Genomic DNA, 19138 nt, shown 5'->3' with positions numbered 1-19138 from the left:
AAAGTAAATAAAAATTTTTAAAATAAAATTAAAATAAAATAAAAATTAAAAATATTTTTAAAATTTTTGTTAAATTTTAAAATTTTAGTTTCACCAATAAAATAAACGGCAAAAGACCACCGTTTATTTGGAAATGAATCCTCTTCATTTTTTTTTAAAACTTGAGAGAATAAAGTATGATCTCTCACCTTTAATTCTATAAGTGAGACTAAAATTAAATAAGAGAGAGAACAATCAAAGATGAGATTTTTGATCCATTCCCCCGTTTATTCTCTATGAACTAAATGGTTTTCTCTCAGATGGGGCAAGCCAGCGTCGCCCTCAGTGTCACTCATGTGTCAATGTGTCAATGTGTCATACTCATATCTATCAACCATGCAATCACAGTCATCGCACCGGCGCTCCTTTTTCAACCCGTTGTCACTGTCGTCAGATAGGTACCGCGATGACCAGGCGTTGCATCGGCGTAAAGGACAAAGTTTCTGCAATCGGTGTTCTTGGTTGCGGTGGTGGCACAGGGAATCTTGACGGCGGATGATGGATGGTTAGGGCAACGGTCGAGCATAACGGCATGGTTTCTATGGAATGACGAAAACGAAAAATGAAAGTGATGGTGCATCGATGGTCTGGCAGGAGAAGCTACTGTCGTGCATCAGGTGTATGGTAAAGAAGAACGCGCCAACTTTTCAATTATTCAAACATAAGAATTGCTGAACCAATATCCATTTTTATATTTGAAATAGATGTAGGTGGTCTCCACCCTCTAGGGGTAAAAGATTAAAAAAAGACGACCCAAAAATGCAATTCAATTGCAAAGTTGTTGACTTATTTATTGCAACACATACCATGAGGACTTCAATCTAGTCTCTGTGCATCCAGAGTACTAAATGTGTAAAATCATTCAGGGTAAGTAAGTAATGATCTTCTTGTTTGAGTTGATGTCTTTCTGTTTGGTTTTCCATTTATATTGTCTAGCTTCTCTTGTGTGGCTGTATTGTAGTGATAGCCGTTGGTTTTGGGAAGATAGTTTGCTTACTTCGGTTGAAACTGAAGTGAAAAATTTAAGACTAACACCAGCAATTGAAATTCTTAACAAGATTGTAGTATGAAAATTATCCCAAAGTAATCATGTTGCTAACAATATTGTCCAAATGAATCAAGCCTTTTTGTATATCAGGAAAACTTATTTTCTTCCATGAATAATTTTGTCAACAATATAATCATTTTCTTGAGTAACTTGGTACTCCATTCTAATAAGAAACATGCTATATATTGTCATTTGATTGCATCTGACAATGATTCCTATATGGACAAGAGCTTAATCTGATTTCTATAAGCTGCTATCCAGGCAAAGAATCAAAGATGGATCTGAAATCCTGTTAATGAAGGACCAGAAGGACACAGTATGAATGCATCCTTCTTTTTCTTTTCTCTCTTTCCTTGGCTGTTAATTTGAATCAGTGTTGGATACAAAGTTATTTGAGATGTTTGATCATTGATGTCTTCTTTTTCAGTTATTGTGGTTTAGCGACAGGGAAAGATCTACAGAGTGCACATATTTCAAACTCAATGGCATATTCCTTTTCTGCTCAAGTTTCTCAAGTAAAATATGCTGTATTGGTTTGTCTCTTGCTTGTTTCTAAGTTGGTGTGTGCAGCGGCAAATGTAAACTCAAACGGTACTTCATGCCGAGATGCATCTCTTTCTAGACATGCTCCTCAAAAAAAGCATGAAGTCTTTGTTAACTTCAGGGGTGATGACATCCGCGATGGTTTCCTCAGCCATTTGGTTAAGGCTTTATCTCGTGAAAAGATAATCTATTTCGTAGATGATCACATTGAGACAGGAAATGAAATACCGGATACCCTTCTTACCGCAATTGAAGAGTCATTCATTTCATTGGTTATATTCTCACCAAACTATACTTCTTCACGTTGGTGTCTGGATGAGCTTGTGAAAATACTTCAGTGCAAAGAAAAAGATAGCCACATTGTGATACCAGTTTTCTACAGTACTGTAAAGGTCTCTCATGTACGCAATCAAAGTGGAACTTTTGGTGCTCCATTTGTTGAACATGAAAAGAAGTATACCTCAGTCAGGATTCAAAGCTGGAGAAGTGCTTTAAACAAATCTGCTGATTTAGCTGGATTTACACAAAAAAAAATGTAAGTTATCACCCGTCAAATAAATGATGTTCAAGAGTTGCCCTCTGGTATTCATTTTAGAGTTATAAAAATGTTATGTGTACACTAGAAATCAGTTATCACTTATCAAATCAGGCAGAATGTATTTGTGTATATTTATACATATTGATTCAAACATTTTTTCAGCTAATAATCAGGCAACAGTATATTCAAAGTTTTTAACAATAAGATGAGAATCTTTTTCGTGGAACATTAAATATGTATTTCTATACAGTTGTTGACTTTTGGTGTACACGTAGTATGATTTTTATAGCTTAATATGTAATTTGGTTTGTTGGAACTGATATGATATCGGTTTTGATCTTTCGGGACATCCCAAATCTTTGAGACACTAAATTTCACGAATATTACATAAATCTTTTAAAAATTAAATTACATGTTATTTACTCTTAAATTTGTAATAATGTCATTAGATTTTCTCATTCTTTTGTTATATAGGACTGAAGCTGATTTAATTGAAAAAGTCATCAAATGTCTCTTAAAGAAATTGAATGACCGACAGCAAGTTAACTCAAAAGAACTTGTAGGAATTGGCAAACCAATTTCACTTTTGGAATTAATATTAAGCCCAACATTAGAGGATGTTCGGGTCATTGGAATTTGGGGCATGCCTGGTATGGGTAAGACAACTCTTGCACTAGAAGTGTTTGATAGATTACGTTCCAAGTTTGAAGGTTCTTGTTTTTTGGAAAACGTAAGAGAGAACTCAGGCAGAAAAGGAGTGCATGCATTAAGGAATCAACTTTTTTCCGAACTGTTAGGAAAACAAGATTTAAAAATTGATGGCTCACATGGATTACCCCATTTTCTTCAGAAAAGACTCTGTCACATGAAAGTTATTATTGTTCTTGATGATGTCAATGATTTTCAGCAAGTAAAAGTTTTATTTGGAAAACGAGAATGGTTTTGCCCTGGTAGTAGAATCATTGTAACATCCACAGATAAGCAAGTACTTGCTAAAGAAGTTGATTATATATACAAACTTGAGCCGTTGCAGTTTGATGAAGCACTTCAGCTCTTCAATCTGAATTTCTTCACGCAAAAACATCTTGAAAGCGAGAGTTATGCGCTGTTGGCGAGGGTGATCAAGTATGCTGAAGGCATTCCATTTGTTCTTGATGTTTTGGGTTACCTTCTTCATGAAAAAGACAGAGAAGTGTGGGAAAGCCTATTAGAGAAACATAAAATAGTGCCTATTAGAGAAGTGCATAATGTGATGAGACGTAGTTACGATGAACTTGATCGTGAGGAGAAAAAGATATTCTTGTATGTTGCGTGTTTTTTCAATGGGTTGAATTTGACAGTTGGTGATATACAAATGTTATTGAAAGATCATGTTAATTCAGTGGCTGCTGGGTTAGAAAGGCTGCAAGATAAATGCCTTGTACATATTTCTCAAGAAAATATTGTATCAATCCATGGCATTGTTCAAATAACGGCTTGGGAGATTGTTCGGCAAGAATATATTGAAGACTCAGGAAAGCAAATTCAATTACAGGGGCCTAACGAGATTTGTCAATCCCTAGATGACAAGGTAAAAGCTAGAAATTGTAAAAAATTAAAATTACATTTGTGCATGATTTTTCTGAAAGCCATGTCTATATGAAAATTCTTGCAAATAACTTGGAATTTCATATTCAATGATAAGAGAATTCTGTGCTTATCTCTCTGTAAACAACTGGAGACCTATATCACAACTTCGCTAGTAATATCTTATTTTCTATTTTACAGCATGAATTGCCTAGCTCTTCGTATGTGAATTCTATGTATGGATATGGATGAAAACTTTGAAAAGTCATGTTCAGATAACAAAATTCTAAAAATATGTCAGATTTTAATTATTTCATCTTAGCAAAGTATGTTGCAGAGCATGTTTGACATTTTTTTAATGTGTTGCAGCTAAGTCGTGAAACAATTGCTAACTTTAGGAAGGGAACCTGTAGTCCCCCAACAGACCTGTATCTTCATCCGGGGCCGGAATATTTGCATAATGGGCAAAGATATGATGATCTAACAAATTATACTCCTGAATTCTCGGAGCAGGTAAACAATAAAATGACTCAAGATACTTGAGAATGGGAGGTTGCATCATGTTTTAATTTTTTAATTTTTTATTTTTTTTTTTGCATGAAAAAAATTTGAGAAAGTTTATCAAACAATGATACAAGATAGTATTTCAATTAGTCTTCTCAAACTATCTCAACTCAGATCCAATAATTTAATAACTTCAAATATCTTTTCTTAATCTTTTCCATGCTATGCAATTATTCAAATCACAAAGGATTTAAGTTTGTATATTCTCTTCTCAAGTCTTCTCAGGCTAAGCTCTTTGGTTATCGATTTGTGTTACAAAAGGAAGTATATGATTGTGTGAGAAACACTCAAACTTCTTAGGTTTCTTCCAGGGTATTGTCTTAAAGTAGGAACACTTAGTTTGTGTTTGAGAATATGGTTCTACATATATTATGATAGACGTAGATTACAAACACTAATCTATTCTTTTCTGAGCTATGAAGAGATTTTCTATCAAAGAAAGATGAACAACACGAAAAAATTATGAATACCTAGTAAATTGTGAATGTTGAAAGCCTTTTTCCATCTTTGCCACTTGATTCCTTGAATTACATAGAAATGAGACATGCTTTTGGCATGTACAAACTTTTTTTTTCTATTTACAATAAGTTTCATAAAAAGCAATATAGAGGAGAGAGAAAAGCTCGCTTCAATCAGTTCAAGCTTGGTGAGCAATTGAGCATGCTCATTTTGGAGCCAAAACATATCCTTTGTGAGTAGTGGCTTTTTGAGGTCTTTCGGATAATACCTCAGCTTCTGGGGTCTGGAATTGTGACATCTAACTTCCGAGATGGGATGAAAGCTCAAATTTATGCTCTTAGATGATTGCTTTACAAGTATGCCCTTCCGAAATATTAATAAGACTTGTTTGGTTACACTCTTGAAAAAAACAAATGTGTCCTCAAACAAAGAGTTAGATAACACATTAAATAGTTTTTTTGAATTATATTTGTATTGTATTAATCATTAATCATCAAAACTAAATTTGGGATAATATAGAGCTAACAAATAAGACAAATTTTCTTTTTAACTCGAATTGACCTATCTCTTTCTTCCTTATTAGTTCAAATTTAACATAGAAACTAAAGAGATCCATTATTCTAAAAATATTTCTACAAATGATTTAAATTATTTAATTTTATTTAGCAAAATATGTTGCATAGAATGTTTGACATTTTTTTTTTTATTGTGTTGCAGCTAAGCCCTGAAACATTTGCTAACTTTAGCAAGGGCACCTGTAGTATCCCAACAGACCCAAATCTTCACACTGGACCTGAATCTTTGCATAATGGGAAAAGATATGGTGATCTGGCAAATTATACTCCTGAGTTCTCGCTAGAGCAGGTGAACAGGGTACACATTTTCTTTTTAACTCAAATTCGTTGCATTCTTGGTTATTTTTTCTTAATTTAATGTAGGTACCTGAGACACTGATTATTCCAGAGCAAGATGCTCCTCCTTCATACCCAAAGACATCACCACCAGCTCCTCAAATAAAATATGATGTTTTCATCAGCTTTCGTGGCACAGATATTCGTACAGGTTTCCTTAGCCATTTGACTAAGGCATTATTCCGGAAGCAAATTGTCAGCTTCATGGACAATGAGCTTGAGCCAGGGGATAAAATTTCACAAAAGCTTCTCCAATCAATTGAGGCATCGTTGATTTCATTGGTCATATTCTCTGAGCGTTATGCTTTTTCTCGTTGGTGCTTGGATGAGCTTGCGAAAATAATGGAGTGCAGAACAAAATACGGACAGATTGTTATTCCTGTTTTTTATAAAGTGCATCCGTATGATGTACGACATCAAAAGGGGACTTTAACCAATGCATTTCATACATATGAGAAATACATTGGTGAGGAAAATGTGCAACGATGGAGATCTGCTTCTAAGGAGTTAACTACTTTACCAGGATTTGTTTCATCAACGTTTAGGTAATGTTACTTTTCCGAACAATAGTTAAAATGTTCTCATAATTGATTATTTAAAATTACTTGTATCATATACTCCCTCCATTCCATATTGATGAATAATTCTTTATGAAGTTAATGTTCTCATAATTGGTATTCATTGATCTGAGTGTTCTGGAAAAGTTAAAATGACATAAATATGGAATAGAGGGATTATATGCATATGTTGTTTTGGTTGAAAGTTATGCACATCTATGAAACCATCTATTGGCCATGTTCATATATTCTTTTGGCTCTCATATAGTTGAACTTCCTTCTCAGTTAAAATGAACACTACCTAACTTCTGCATTAAGCTTATGGAGCAGTCAAACACTTGTTTGGGTTTTTCTTTTTGGTGGTGGTGGCCTTCCTACAATTTGTAGGTTGATCCTTGAATACAAAAGGAATCATTGAAGGGTTCTAATATCCTTGAAGACTTCCTTCCTTGGACCCATGGCCAATTCTCCACATTCAACAGAATGTTGAGAGGCCAAGATTCTCACAAGTGGTTGGGATGCCTACAATGTACATTATATCGTATCAGTCTCAATACTATTGTATTCCCATGATGTTCTTTTCCCTAGAACCTCCTCAACTCTTCTATTACTAACTCCACTTGTCACACTAGCTTCAAATAGAGACAAAACAAAAGTGATGTAGGAAGCATTGCTCTTCTTAGCTTCAGTGAGAACTCTTTTCTTCTTCCCCTACTCACAAAATCGTCTTAGTAGGTTTGGTGAAGGAGAAGCGATAGAAGCTTCATCCTGGTTTCTTCATCCTGGTTTCTTTCTAAGGTGGCTTCACCAGCCCTAGCCACTTCAAATTCTCCTTGAGCTCTTTCTAAGGTACCCATATATATCAGCATGACTTACTTTAGATTATCTATGAAGCTTAACAGATATATCAGTTCTTGGCACTTCATAAATTACTTGTGCCTGCTCAACTGCTGAGGTTGTTTGAACACCCTTAGGGGCTTCAGAAGTCTCAGATTGAGTCTTTTGAGCCTTAGAACCTCTTCTCAGAGCTTCTCCAATAGTTTCATTAGATGACTCAGAACTCTCAAGTTCTATCACAATCTTTCTTTTTGCAGCCCTGTGTTCACCCTCGAAGTCCTTAGAGAAACAGTTTTAGGTGAAGGAATGGGTGGCTGAGAGACTGCCTTCTGAGGTTTACTGCTTTCAGCTTCAGCACCATTGTCATGAATGATTTGAGTTCTAAGTCTTGTTGTAGCTACCAGCTTGAGCATTGGTTGCCTTAAGACACTAGGATAAACCTCAACAGCTTTCACAGACTGTCTTGGTGGTGAAGGAGCCTTCTGAGATTATGGTTTAGGGCCTTCATTTCTGTGCTTGCTTCTTTTTCTCCCAAATCTGAGGTTCCTTAGCGACAACCATCTCAGAAACTTGACTTTTGAAGGTGCTGAAAGAGAACAACTCTATTTTATATATATACAACTCCTCAGACAAGTCCATTCCATTGTGCTAAAAAACAACAGTGAGCCGCATTCCATATCGCGCACCAACATTCTTCCTTGTGTAAACTTACCCTTTCCTTAGCATATACTCCATGATGAAGTGAGGAAGATTGATGCTCCTTACAATGAGAAGACAGAAATAGAGAAGCCTATGGGGTCAGTACATTGGCATTCCCCTTTTTGGGCAGAATGGTGCTGTGAATCACATGTACTAAGCTGTTGCCCTAGGTGGAAGCTGTGTGGTATGGATTTTCTCAATTTCCATAACCTTCCCAGTGAGCACCAAGTGGACATTCTCAGCATCAGTCCCTACATCATCTAAGAAATCCTCCTTGTTTAGACATTCAACTCCAGCATTCACCGATCCAGCGATCTCAGCCAAATCATACAGTTAAAGGGTGAAGTGCCTATCTTGCACGAAGAATCTCAGGTAGCTATTGCCCTCCTTCCTCTTAAGAAGCAGTTGAAGGCCCTTACTAGGTAGTAGACCTTTCACAAGGCTATAAACCTTCTCCATTGCTAAAACTGCAAAGCCTCCTCCACCATAGGAATTCCGTTTAAAACATTTAGTGGCAACACTTTTCCAGGGCATACATCCCTTTGATTGAACTTAGTCCCGTACAGATTCTGGTTTGCTTCTGAAGTAAACATCTTCTTATGGTCATATTCCCTTTTTGAGGGGATATGGATTCCATGAATGTATTGTTGATCCATGGTCTATAGAGAAGATTGGGAGATGAAAAGAAGGTGATGATGAAGTGAGTAGAAGGTTTGAGAAAGAAGAGAGTGAAGGTCCAATTTTAGGATTGGTAAAGAGTGGAAATAGAAGGTTGAAAATGTGTATTTGAAGGTGTGATGAGAGAGAATGTATGTGTTTCAAAATTTGAACATTTGTAACTGACACTCAAATCTTGTGTCAGTAACTTCTCACATCTCAAATTACCATCTTAACCACTCGTATTCAAACAGATTCAATTAAAAAAAAAACGATTTTCAAAACAAAATGCAATTTGTTTAATTGAACAATAAGCAAAAACTTGACACAAGATGTTTGAGAGAAAGATAGGGGGGAGTAATACAATGACAACAGAGGCAGAGGGTGTTTGGAGGAGATCTAGCAATGGCGGAAAGCGATGATAACTAAAACGAAGCATATTTGAATGCTCACAAACTCAACATGACGATGATAGAGCTGATCCAAACGTGACATACATACAGGAGGAAGAGGAGGTAGAGGGAAGAAGGAAGAGGGCGACGATGACAGGCGAGGAACACGAAGGAGCATGAAGTCAAAGGCGGCCGGGAGGAGGTTGAGGCGGAAGGAGAAGGGGCACGGCGTAGATTCGCGGAGAGACGTAAGGTGGGGGGGGGGGGGGGGGGGGGGGGGGGGAGGATTAGGGAAGGCAAAAACAAGAGAAAGGGAGGGAGAGGGAGAAGAGGGGAGGTGACGAAAAGAGCGAGGGGGAAGAGGAGGGAAGGCGGCAAAGAGAGGCAAGGAGGAGGATGAGAGGTGTCAGATTTGGGTGGGAGGTAGGGAGGATCAGTGGAGGGTGAGAAGAAGGAAGGTTTGAGGAGAAAAGAGGTGAAAATGTTAAAAGATGATGGATAAAATTGGAAATAAGAAAAGAGGATTAGAATTGGAAATAAGAAAAGAAGATAAGGGAAAACGTGTCTTACAAACTATGTCCATGTTTAAAATATGTATCTCAGCTTGAAGGAGAAGGAGAGACACTTGTGTGCACTTGTGTGCCACTGTGTTTATTGAAAATTTGTGTTTCATCTAACAAATGGTGGACGTGCCACTGTTTTTATGTCTCTGGTAGACATAGACACTAACCAAACACTATCAGTGTTCACGGAATAGAAACAGAGAAGCAATGAGGAAGATACTGATTATTCAAGATGGCCTAAGATAGAAAAGCCAAGAAGAGGTCATGAAGACTACCAAGGAAGAGAAGAGTGGGGGGAGAAAGCGAGAATCACACTGGGAACATGAGGAGGAGCCTAAAGTGATTACATAAAGCAAATGAATGACCTACCTCTAGTCACTTTGGTAGGAGAGGAACTGGGTCAACTAGTGGATGATTGGGTCAGTGAAGGTATGTTAAGGACAAAGAGCCAAAGAACGAGAAACAAGATCTAAACTTTTGTATTATGCATGAATCAGGAGCTCATAAGCTAAACGATTGTCTTCGCTTGAAAAATGTATTTTATAGGCAATTGAAAGGAGAGAGAGATGTTTGAATCACAACTTGAGTAAGAACAATGTATCCATGAGCCAAGAACCAAAAACCAAGAAACTGGTGATAAATCCTAGTTTCTCTAATATCTTCCTATCTATGAATAGAGACTATGTTAGCCAAAGTATGTTATTTTCTACTATCAATCGATGATTAGCATCTTTTCAATATGCACTTCCTTTTATTGACAATATTGATTTAAGTTAAGTAGATGTTTTCAAAAGATAAACTCCTATCCATATAATTGGTGGAGACCCTAGCCTAAATGGCCCAAATGGGGTTAGATAAAGGATAATTCCCCACCCATGAAATGGTGGAGGCCCTAGCCTAAAAGGCCGAAATAGGGCTAGATAAAAAGCAAGTCTCCATTCAACAAAATGGAAGGAGGCCCTGGCTTTAGGGTTAGATAGAGCTGGTAAGGATAATCTCCATCGATAAAGTGGGTAGAGGCACTGTCCTAAATAGGTCAGAATAGGGCTAAATAAAAAAAAGTAATTACCCATTCATAAAGTGAATGGAGACCTGATCTTAATGCTGGAATGGAGCTAGTAAAGAAAACGTCCCATCTAGCAAAAGTAGTTGGTTGCTTTGGTCACAAGTTTTTTAAATTTAAAAAATGACTAAATATTAAACATAAATTAGTCATGATAATAGCATTGAAGTTTACACATTTTGTCTGATATCTTATGTTTGTTGCATAGGAATGATGATGAGCTTATTGAAAAAATCATCCAACACGTGAATACTAGGTTGAAAAGAATGCGCCAAGTTTATTCAAGAGCACTTGTTGGAATTGGCAAATCAATTGCTCGTGTAGAATTCTTACTACGCCAAGAGCCAGAAAACGTCCGTGTGATTGGGATTTGGGGAATGGGTGGTATAGGAAAGACAACAATTGCTGAAGAAGTTTATAACCTACTGCGTGATGAATATGAAAGTGTTGTTTTTCTAGGAAACGTAAGGGAAGAATCCCTGAGACATGGAATAATTTATTTGAAGAGTGAACTCTTCTCCAAACTCTTAGGTGAAAATCTTGAAATTTACACACAAAATGGATTGCCTACTTATGTTGAGAAGAGAATTGGTCATATGAAGGTTCTTATTGTTCTTGATGATGTTGCTGAATCAGAGCAATTGAAAATTTTAGTTGGAAATCCTCAATGGTTTGGATCAGGAAGTAGAATTATTGTAACAACTAGAGATAGGCAAGTGCTTGCAAACTATGCTTCTGATAATGCTGTGTACAAGGTGGAACCATTGGATTTTGATGAAGCACTTCAGCTTTTCAATTTGATTGCATTTCAACAAAATCAAGTTGAAAAAGAGTATAGGGTGCTAGCAGAGAGGGTGGTCAATTATGCAAAAGGCATTCCACTGGTTCTAAAGACTTTGGGTCATCTACTTCATGGAAAAGATAAGAGGATATGGGAAAGAGAATTAGAGAGACTTGGGAAGATAAGGAGTAAAAAGGTTTTTGATATGATGAGGCTGAGTTATGACGACTTAGATCGCCAGGAAAAATCCATATTTTTGGATATTGCATGCTTTTTTGATGGAATAAAGTTGGAAGTGAATTACCTAAAAACTTTATTGAAAGATGGTGAATATCAAGTACATGCAGCATTAAAAAGACTTGAAGATCTAGCTTTCATAACCATTTCTAAAGAGGATGTTGTAACAATGCAATATATTATACAAGAAATGGCTTGGGAGATTGTTCACCAAGAATCTATTGAAGAACCTGGCAAGCATAGTCGATTATGGAATCCAGATGACATTTATCATGTACTGAAATATAATCAGGTAAAGGCCAAACTTCTTTATAACATATATGTTAGTTATATCATAGAGAAAAATTTAATACTTAAATGTGATGTACATTTTTTTTTGTTATTATTATTTGGGTAAGTTACACTTGGACCTACTCCGAAGGTTTATCAAAACCACACACAACACCCCTCTATTTGATTAGTTTGCACTCACCTCCCTTGCATTACACTAACTGCATATCTAAACAAAAAACTTATTCTTTTTTTAACCTTTCGGGTTGTATAAAAATACCACTGTGTCGGTATACCTTATCCATTTTGCCAGGAAAATGGATATCCCCAGAAAATATTTGTAATTCAATCTTTTTTTTTTCTTCTCCATTCGCACCAATCTGCCTACTAGACTTCTTCTATGAAAAGTGATTGGTGTATTTGTTTCCATAATACTACTGTTGCTTACCATTATGGAAGAAGATTCGGATAAAAAATGCACTTCTTTGGGAATGAAAAAAAAAAAACCAATCTACTTTGATTTGGTATCTTGGTTTACATTCTTTGACTCCTTCGTATTCAATTAAATCCTTTTTTTTAAAATAGTTGGGGGGGGGGGGGGTGTTCTAATAGTCTTATATTTAGGAATTCCCCAAGCAGTGGGAGGAGCCCAGCCCACGGCTCTAACCGCGTGCCTGTTGAAAAATGAGCTGGTGACTCATAGGCAGTGGCTTGGTTAAGGGAAACCACTGGAGCCGTAGTGTTTTCCATAGCGGTGAATCCTTCCCTCTTTCTTAAAGAGAAGGAAGCCACCAATAGCTACGAGCTGCCGTAAGCGCTCTTGCACTAGTACTGTATCACTACACTAAGAATAGAGGAACTACGAGCAGAAAGTCAAAAGTAGTCGCTCTTCGCCTTTCAAGATATTTCGTATAAAGAGAGAGATTTCCTATTGCCCTGCCTCCAACAGAATTAATGGCACCAACTGATTCAATAACAGGTCTTCAAGCCTCACTCGATTTCCTTTATATGTTGATGGCCGGTTCAAAGACTCTGTTGGTGATAATGTAACTAACAGATCTTTATACATGTGTTTGTCACCTTTGTTTAACGTTTTTTATTTATTTTACTTTATTCAATTCAAATGACATAAATACCCTTCATACTAACATTAAAAGGAGTTTTTGTTATTGTTTTTCTCTCTCTACAAATTCTCTATTCATAGAGCAATTGTGGGGGACTAAAAATGACCTTTTACAACCAATTTTTAGTGCAATTTCAATTTTATGATGCAACAGAGGAGACATATATACTGGTCAAATATAGGTGGTGTGTGTAATTTTGATAAACTTGAGAGAGTATGAATGTAATTTGCTGTTTTATTATTATTTTTTGACTATACTTTCCTAGCAGGGGACAGAGGCCATTAGAAGCATAAGCTTAAACTATTCAGAAACAACCACTCAGGACATCCAGTTAAGCCCTTGGGTATTTTCTAAGATGAATAACTTGCAATTTCTTGACTTCTATGGAAAGCATGACCTCATAAGGTTACCTCAAGGGCTTCAATCATTGCCAACTGGAATAAGATATCTTCGCTGGACTTATTACCCTCTTAAATCTTTACCAGATAAATTTTCAGCAAAAAACCTTGTTATATTGGAGTTACCATATAGTCAAGTGGAAGAACTTTGGCATGGTGTCCAGGTAATTATGTTAATATATATTCACTGTCACTTTTGCTTATTGAGAATTATTTGTACATAATAGTTTTGATGCTAACTAGTGTAGTAAAAACATTTTCATTTGTTTGATGCTTACTTAGGAAAAAGGATGTAACCCAAGCTCGAATAAGGGAGGAATTGCCTTACTTCCCATTGTTTGCCATCTAATTTAATTAATGAAACAATTGTTTGAAGTATTTCTAAGGGGAAATAAAATTGTTCTTGCCTTTTAATTGCTGCTGAAAACTTAAACTTTGTCAGGCTCCTAGTAATTTTAATGCCATTGTTGAGTATTGAATAAGGTAGAGGATAAAAAACTTATTTGCTCTAAAAACACCTATAAATCTAATCTATATATGAAATAAAGCACTTCAATATCTGATATTATAGTTTGTTTTGATTGGTACAGAATCTTGTGGCTCTGAAGGTCCTTAAGGTCCCTTATTCCTCACAATTGAAGGAGATTCCAGACTTATCAAAAGCCACAAATCTTGAGGTAATGGATCTCAAATACTGTCTACATTTGACTGGTATGCATCCTTCTGTCTTCTCTCTCAACAAGCTTGAGATATTGGATCTGAGTTGGTGCACTTCCCTTACCAATCTTCAAAGCAGCACTCACATGATATCTCTTCGTTATCTGAGTCTTTCTCACTGCAAGAGATTAAAGAAATTCTCACTGACATCAAAAAATATGATTGAACTGGATTTACGACACACGTCTATCCAAGAACTTCCCTCATCGATTGGATATCAAAGTGAACTTGAGAAGCTTCATTTAGCCAACTCTGACATCAAGAGCTTGCCCACAAGCATCAAGCATCTTACAAGTTTGAAATATCTTGACGTAAGCAATTGCAAGAGCCTTGAAACTCTGCCAAAACTTCCCATCTCTGTGGAAACATTAGATGCAGATAACTGCACATCTTTAAAGACAATGCTGTTCCCAATCATCAATGAACAAATGAAGGAGAACAAGAGAAGGGTTGTGTTCTGGAACTGTTTGATGTTGCATGAACAATTTCGCAATGCTATTGCGTTGAATGTTCATATCAATGTCGTGAGATTTGCAATGCGACATTTGTCCGTGCTAGGACAAGATCATGTTGAAGATTCCAACGATCATGGAGCACACAAAGCCTCGTATGTTTACCCGGGGAGCACCGTTCCGGAGTGGCTAGAGTATCAGACAACAACAGATAACCTTACCATTGATCTCTATTCTACTCCATATGCCCCGAATTCGAGCTATGTTTTGTGCTTCGTTGTTCCTAAGGTTCCATCAGAGGGTTTCATGTTGTTGTTTTCCATCAGTGACAATGAAGGTGAGAGTGTAGAGGTGTCCTTGGATAGATCACCAAGTGTGATTTCATCAGACCATGTGTGTTTGATTTATGACCAACGTTGTGCAAACTTCTTGAAAAGAAAAGTTCAAACTCGAAGAATGTTCCAAATCAATGTCTCGGCTGTGTCGATATCTGCTGGATTGGAGAATGTGACTGTGCAGTTGAAAGGGTTTGGAGTCCACCTGGTAAACCCTTTGGAACATCAGATTTTCAGTTAAGAAATGGAACTTTGGGTTATGGTTACTGGATCCTAGCTATTGCAAAACGAATTCCACCGAGAGGAATTGAATTTGGAAATGATATCTTTGATAAACATTATTGTTACATATGATCTCGTGCTATTGATTTTGATAGTGTTAATAACTGGTGTAAAATCTTTTCTAAACATAGCTTTTTGGGATGCGAGGGGTTTTGCTTTCTGGGGGTGCGGGGATTGGGAGGTTTTTTATGATGAACAATAAGTGCAAAAGGCAAAGGGTGGATTTTGTGGGGGTGATGGAGACAAAAAAGAAAAAAAAAAAAGGATGTTATGTCTACAGATATAGCAACAAGATTTAGGGAGGAAGTGATATGCATTCGGTGGCTATTGAATCTGTGAACCACACAGGAGGAATCTTGTGAATATGGCACAATGATTTTATGGAGTGTTCGGGTCATTAAAGGGATGAAATGGGTGGCAATGATAGGAAGATTGAAGGAGTTCAAATTTGTTTGTGCTTTTTGTACTGTTTATGGTCCACCTTTGGCGAAAGAAAAGATGATTTTTGGGAGGATCTATCAGCATTGAAGGAAGAATGTTGGATCAGGACATGGCTGTTGGTTAGTAATTATTTTACGGAAGGTGCTGAAGGGAAGGAATTACCTAGCCATTTATCAATGAGGTTTCTTTAGGCGTATCAAATGCTCGTTATTGTAGTGGTATATTAAACACCCGTTCAATCTTGATAAAATAGTAGATAGATAAATCTCCTACATAGTGTGAGCAAGACTAGCCACAAGTACAAATGTATGACCAGATTAGAATCCATATTTGCAATCTCTCTAGTTGTATCTCTCAATTAATTGTTTTAAAAAAAATTATTTCTGGTAGTTTTTTTAAATTTATAATTAGGTCTTTACATTTTAGAAGTTTTTAATTGGATCTTTGTACTGATTGTAAATTTATCATTAGATTTTTTTAATGGTAAACGTTACAAAAATGTTTTCATTCATCTCATACCATTAGTGAACATGTCTATTAAGCTAAAAGTGTTTCGAAGGGTAAGGATGTGAATACAAATTTAAAACTAGTGTAGGAATCAATTAAAAATTTTTAAAGTGTAAGGACTAACAGAGTAGTTTAACATTTTAAAAATTCTCTTACTTTATTTGTCTTATTAATTGCGAAAGATTTTTGTCAAAGTTTTTAACACTCAATTCTTGAAATTTGATCTTCTCATCTTTTTTGAATGGTTTTATAAAGTATGATCTTTTATCATTTAATATTTTTTTTCACATTTTTTTTAGTCTTACTTAAATATATTTCCAATGTTTGATTTTAGTTCAATTTTATTTTAGGTCTCATAAAATATTACATAAGTATTTGTGGGGCTATATATCAAAAATTGATTGAAGACTCGATGTGAGAGTTGTCACTCTAATGTCTGGTTTCAACTCAATTTAAATTTATATTATTTTTAATTATTTTATTTAATGGATTATAAAATAGCAACATTTAATTTGGTTGCTCCAAAAGAGGGGATGTTCATTCGCCGGAGTGGTTTGATTCACTTAAGGAGACCTTGCACCTTATCCAGAAGGATTCAGCTATTGCCTTGGCTTCTTAGCTTTGTTTGTTGTCTTTTTTTTTTTGTTGCGTTTTTTTTTCTTTCTCTTTCCTTAGACCAAAAAAAAAAAGTGATACGGTCTTGTTTTACTAATACTAGTCTCATTACTATAAATATTAAAAATAATAACTAAAAATTATTATATTCAAATTGCTTTAAGACGAGAGATGACACTTTATGACAAAAGTAATTTGTCATTAAAAATAGATTTGACCATTCAACCTTAAAATGAGTATTTCAGACTAGTTGTAAGGAAAGAATACGTCATAAGAAAAAGGAGATTATGATGATAAGGAAATATAACAATAAATTAGAATGAATAAGAAAAATAGGGCACAAGCTCTAGTTAGCAACTTAGCATTGGCAAGAAACTTTTAATCGAGTCCAAAGGTTGAGTGTGTTTGTCTATCATTAACTTGGAAGAGGATGGGGACTTGCAAGTTTGAGAGTAAAATCTTGAATTGAGTCTAGGTTTCATGCCACAGCATTGACAATCCCAATTCTACAATACAAAAGATTCCTTTCATTCTTGAAACCGCTTCTAAAATATGAGCTCTAATGCATAGTACAACCCTGTGGGAAAGTACATCTGGGAAGGAAGGGATGCACTCGCTATAAGGAAGAAGAAACAAACTCGTGCAATATTCTCCAGGCACAAAAACTCTAACCGCCACACAAAGTGTCAGAATTAGATTAATCACAGAAACCATAACCAACTAACAAAGTTATTAGTTGTATACGGCCATTGACATTTTTGCTCTCATCTTTACTTTCCAAAAAAAAACTCTTGGAGATGAACGGTTAGAGTTGAAACAATAGCCTTTCTTAGTATTCGTCAAAATTCAATCCCCACTTGAATCTATGCTAGAGCCTCTCTGCGAGTTAAGCCCCAAAGTGGTCCCTGAAATTCACGGTTTGCACCAATTTAGTCCCTGACTTACCAATTGCACCATTTATGTCCCCGATTTTGTAAAAAAATTGCACCAAAGTCGTCCCTAGCCACATCTCCGGGCAAATTAATGAACGCCGGCAGTGACCTGGCACTGAGAAGCCACGCTGGCGTAGATAACGGCAAGTTGAGGTGGCAATTGAAACTGTTTGACCCAATGTGGTCCCTATACCTAGTTTTAATCCCAATTTCTAGCATGGCATTGTCACCTTCGTGTGATTGTGTATATGATCATTTATGTTCAACAACTACATAGATATGCAATATCATCAATTCACTTGCTAACTCTGTATGCATTTAACATATAACACCAAACAAGGAATGAAATCTAAAATTTCAGTTCAATTTGGTGTTAAGCAAGAACATTCACCAAGTGCATAACCAAAATTCAATCTCAATCATCACAAAAACTTATAGAAAACTGTACAATATGAGTTACAATGCCTAATGAAAACAAAATTTGAAGCCTATGATGATCAGACATAAGATTTAACTTTCAGGCAATTTATCGAACAGGTTGTATGCAGGATTCATAAACAGCAATTTCAGTTTAATGTAAGCATCAATCAACCCAAAAATTTTAACCAGCCAATACACATTCAGTCCAGAAACACAAATAATCAACTATCCTAAGTTTAACATGATCAGTAAAAGCAGAATCAAAAGGCACTGAAATAAAAAAATAATTAGAAAAAAAAAAGAAACAGACACAGAGGATAGAATGGAACCTGCGTTGAAGAGTGAAAAAAGAAGATAGCGTAAGGAGAGGAGGTAGTGTCGTAGCGGCACAGAGTTTCGCCGCCGTTGGTGGTTTTCACCGGAACTGGAAGGTGCAGACAGAGGTGGCGCCACGAATAGGGGTGTTGCGCACAGGAGGAAAGAAATGGAGAAATAGGGAAGAAAGAAAAGGAAGAAGGGAGAAGGGAGGGTTAGCGACGGTGGTCGCCGGCGGTAGGGACGGACGGACTGACGAAAGGTTGGTGTGGAGGTCTGCGGGCTGGGCTGGGTTTCAGAGAAGAAGAGAAGAAAGAAAGAAGGTTGGGCGGGCGTGGCTTCTCAATGCCAGGTCACTGCCGGCATTCATTAATTTGCCCGGAGATGTGGTTAGGGACGACTTTGGTGCAATTTTTACAAAGTTGGGGACATAAATGGTGCAATTGGTAAGTCAAGAACTAAATTGGTGCAAACCATGAATCTCAGGGACCACTTTAGGGTTTAACTCGCCCCTCTGCTCTTCTTCTCAAAAAACTTATCCAAATGGAAGTATGTCAACTTAACAAGAGTGCTATGAAAATGGATCCTCTCCAGTTTTTTCAACACTTGACAAAATACAGTGCAATCTCTCATCTTTAATTTTAATAGTGGGACCAGAAATAAATAAGAGAGAGAGTGTGGTGAATGGTTAGATTAAACACTGCACACCATCCAGTTTTTTATTCACTGGAGAGGATCCACTCCCGAGTGCTATTGACATATTGCAAAAAGAAAATACGAAGAATCAATATAATTAGTGTATAATGTGTATAGTGTCATATTTTTAAATTAACATTAAATGATAATTAAATTAATTAATTATAAAATTATTTTTAA

The 19138-nt window shown here is 36.3% G+C and overlaps 1 protein-coding gene across 1 annotated transcript; it reads left to right on the top strand.

Moving 5' to 3' along the window:
• Positions 1-293: 293 nt before the first annotated feature.
• On the top strand, positions 294-15872 carry LOC130948689 (putative disease resistance protein At4g11170). Its single transcript, XM_057877532.1, has 11 exons — positions 294-663; positions 744-906; positions 1349-1403; positions 1515-2165; positions 2643-3738; positions 4104-4247; positions 5475-5621; positions 5696-6213; positions 10645-11746; positions 13117-13410; positions 13837-15872. The coding sequence occupies exons 4-11, from the start codon at positions 1570-1572 to the stop codon at positions 14989-14991; spliced, it is 5052 nt and encodes a 1683-aa protein (XP_057733515.1). The 5' UTR covers positions 294-663; positions 744-906; positions 1349-1403; positions 1515-1569; the 3' UTR covers positions 14992-15872.
• Positions 15873-19138: the final 3266 nt, after the last annotated feature.

Source organism: Arachis stenosperma, chromosome 9 (genome assembly GCF_014773155.1).
Source record: "Arachis stenosperma cultivar V10309 chromosome 9, arast.V10309.gnm1.PFL2, whole genome shotgun sequence".
NCBI classification, from domain to species: domain Eukaryota; kingdom Viridiplantae; phylum Streptophyta; class Magnoliopsida; order Fabales; family Fabaceae; genus Arachis; species Arachis stenosperma.
The sequence above is the reverse complement of the archived record's forward strand: the minus strand, read 5'-3'. Positions and strand labels throughout refer to the sequence as shown.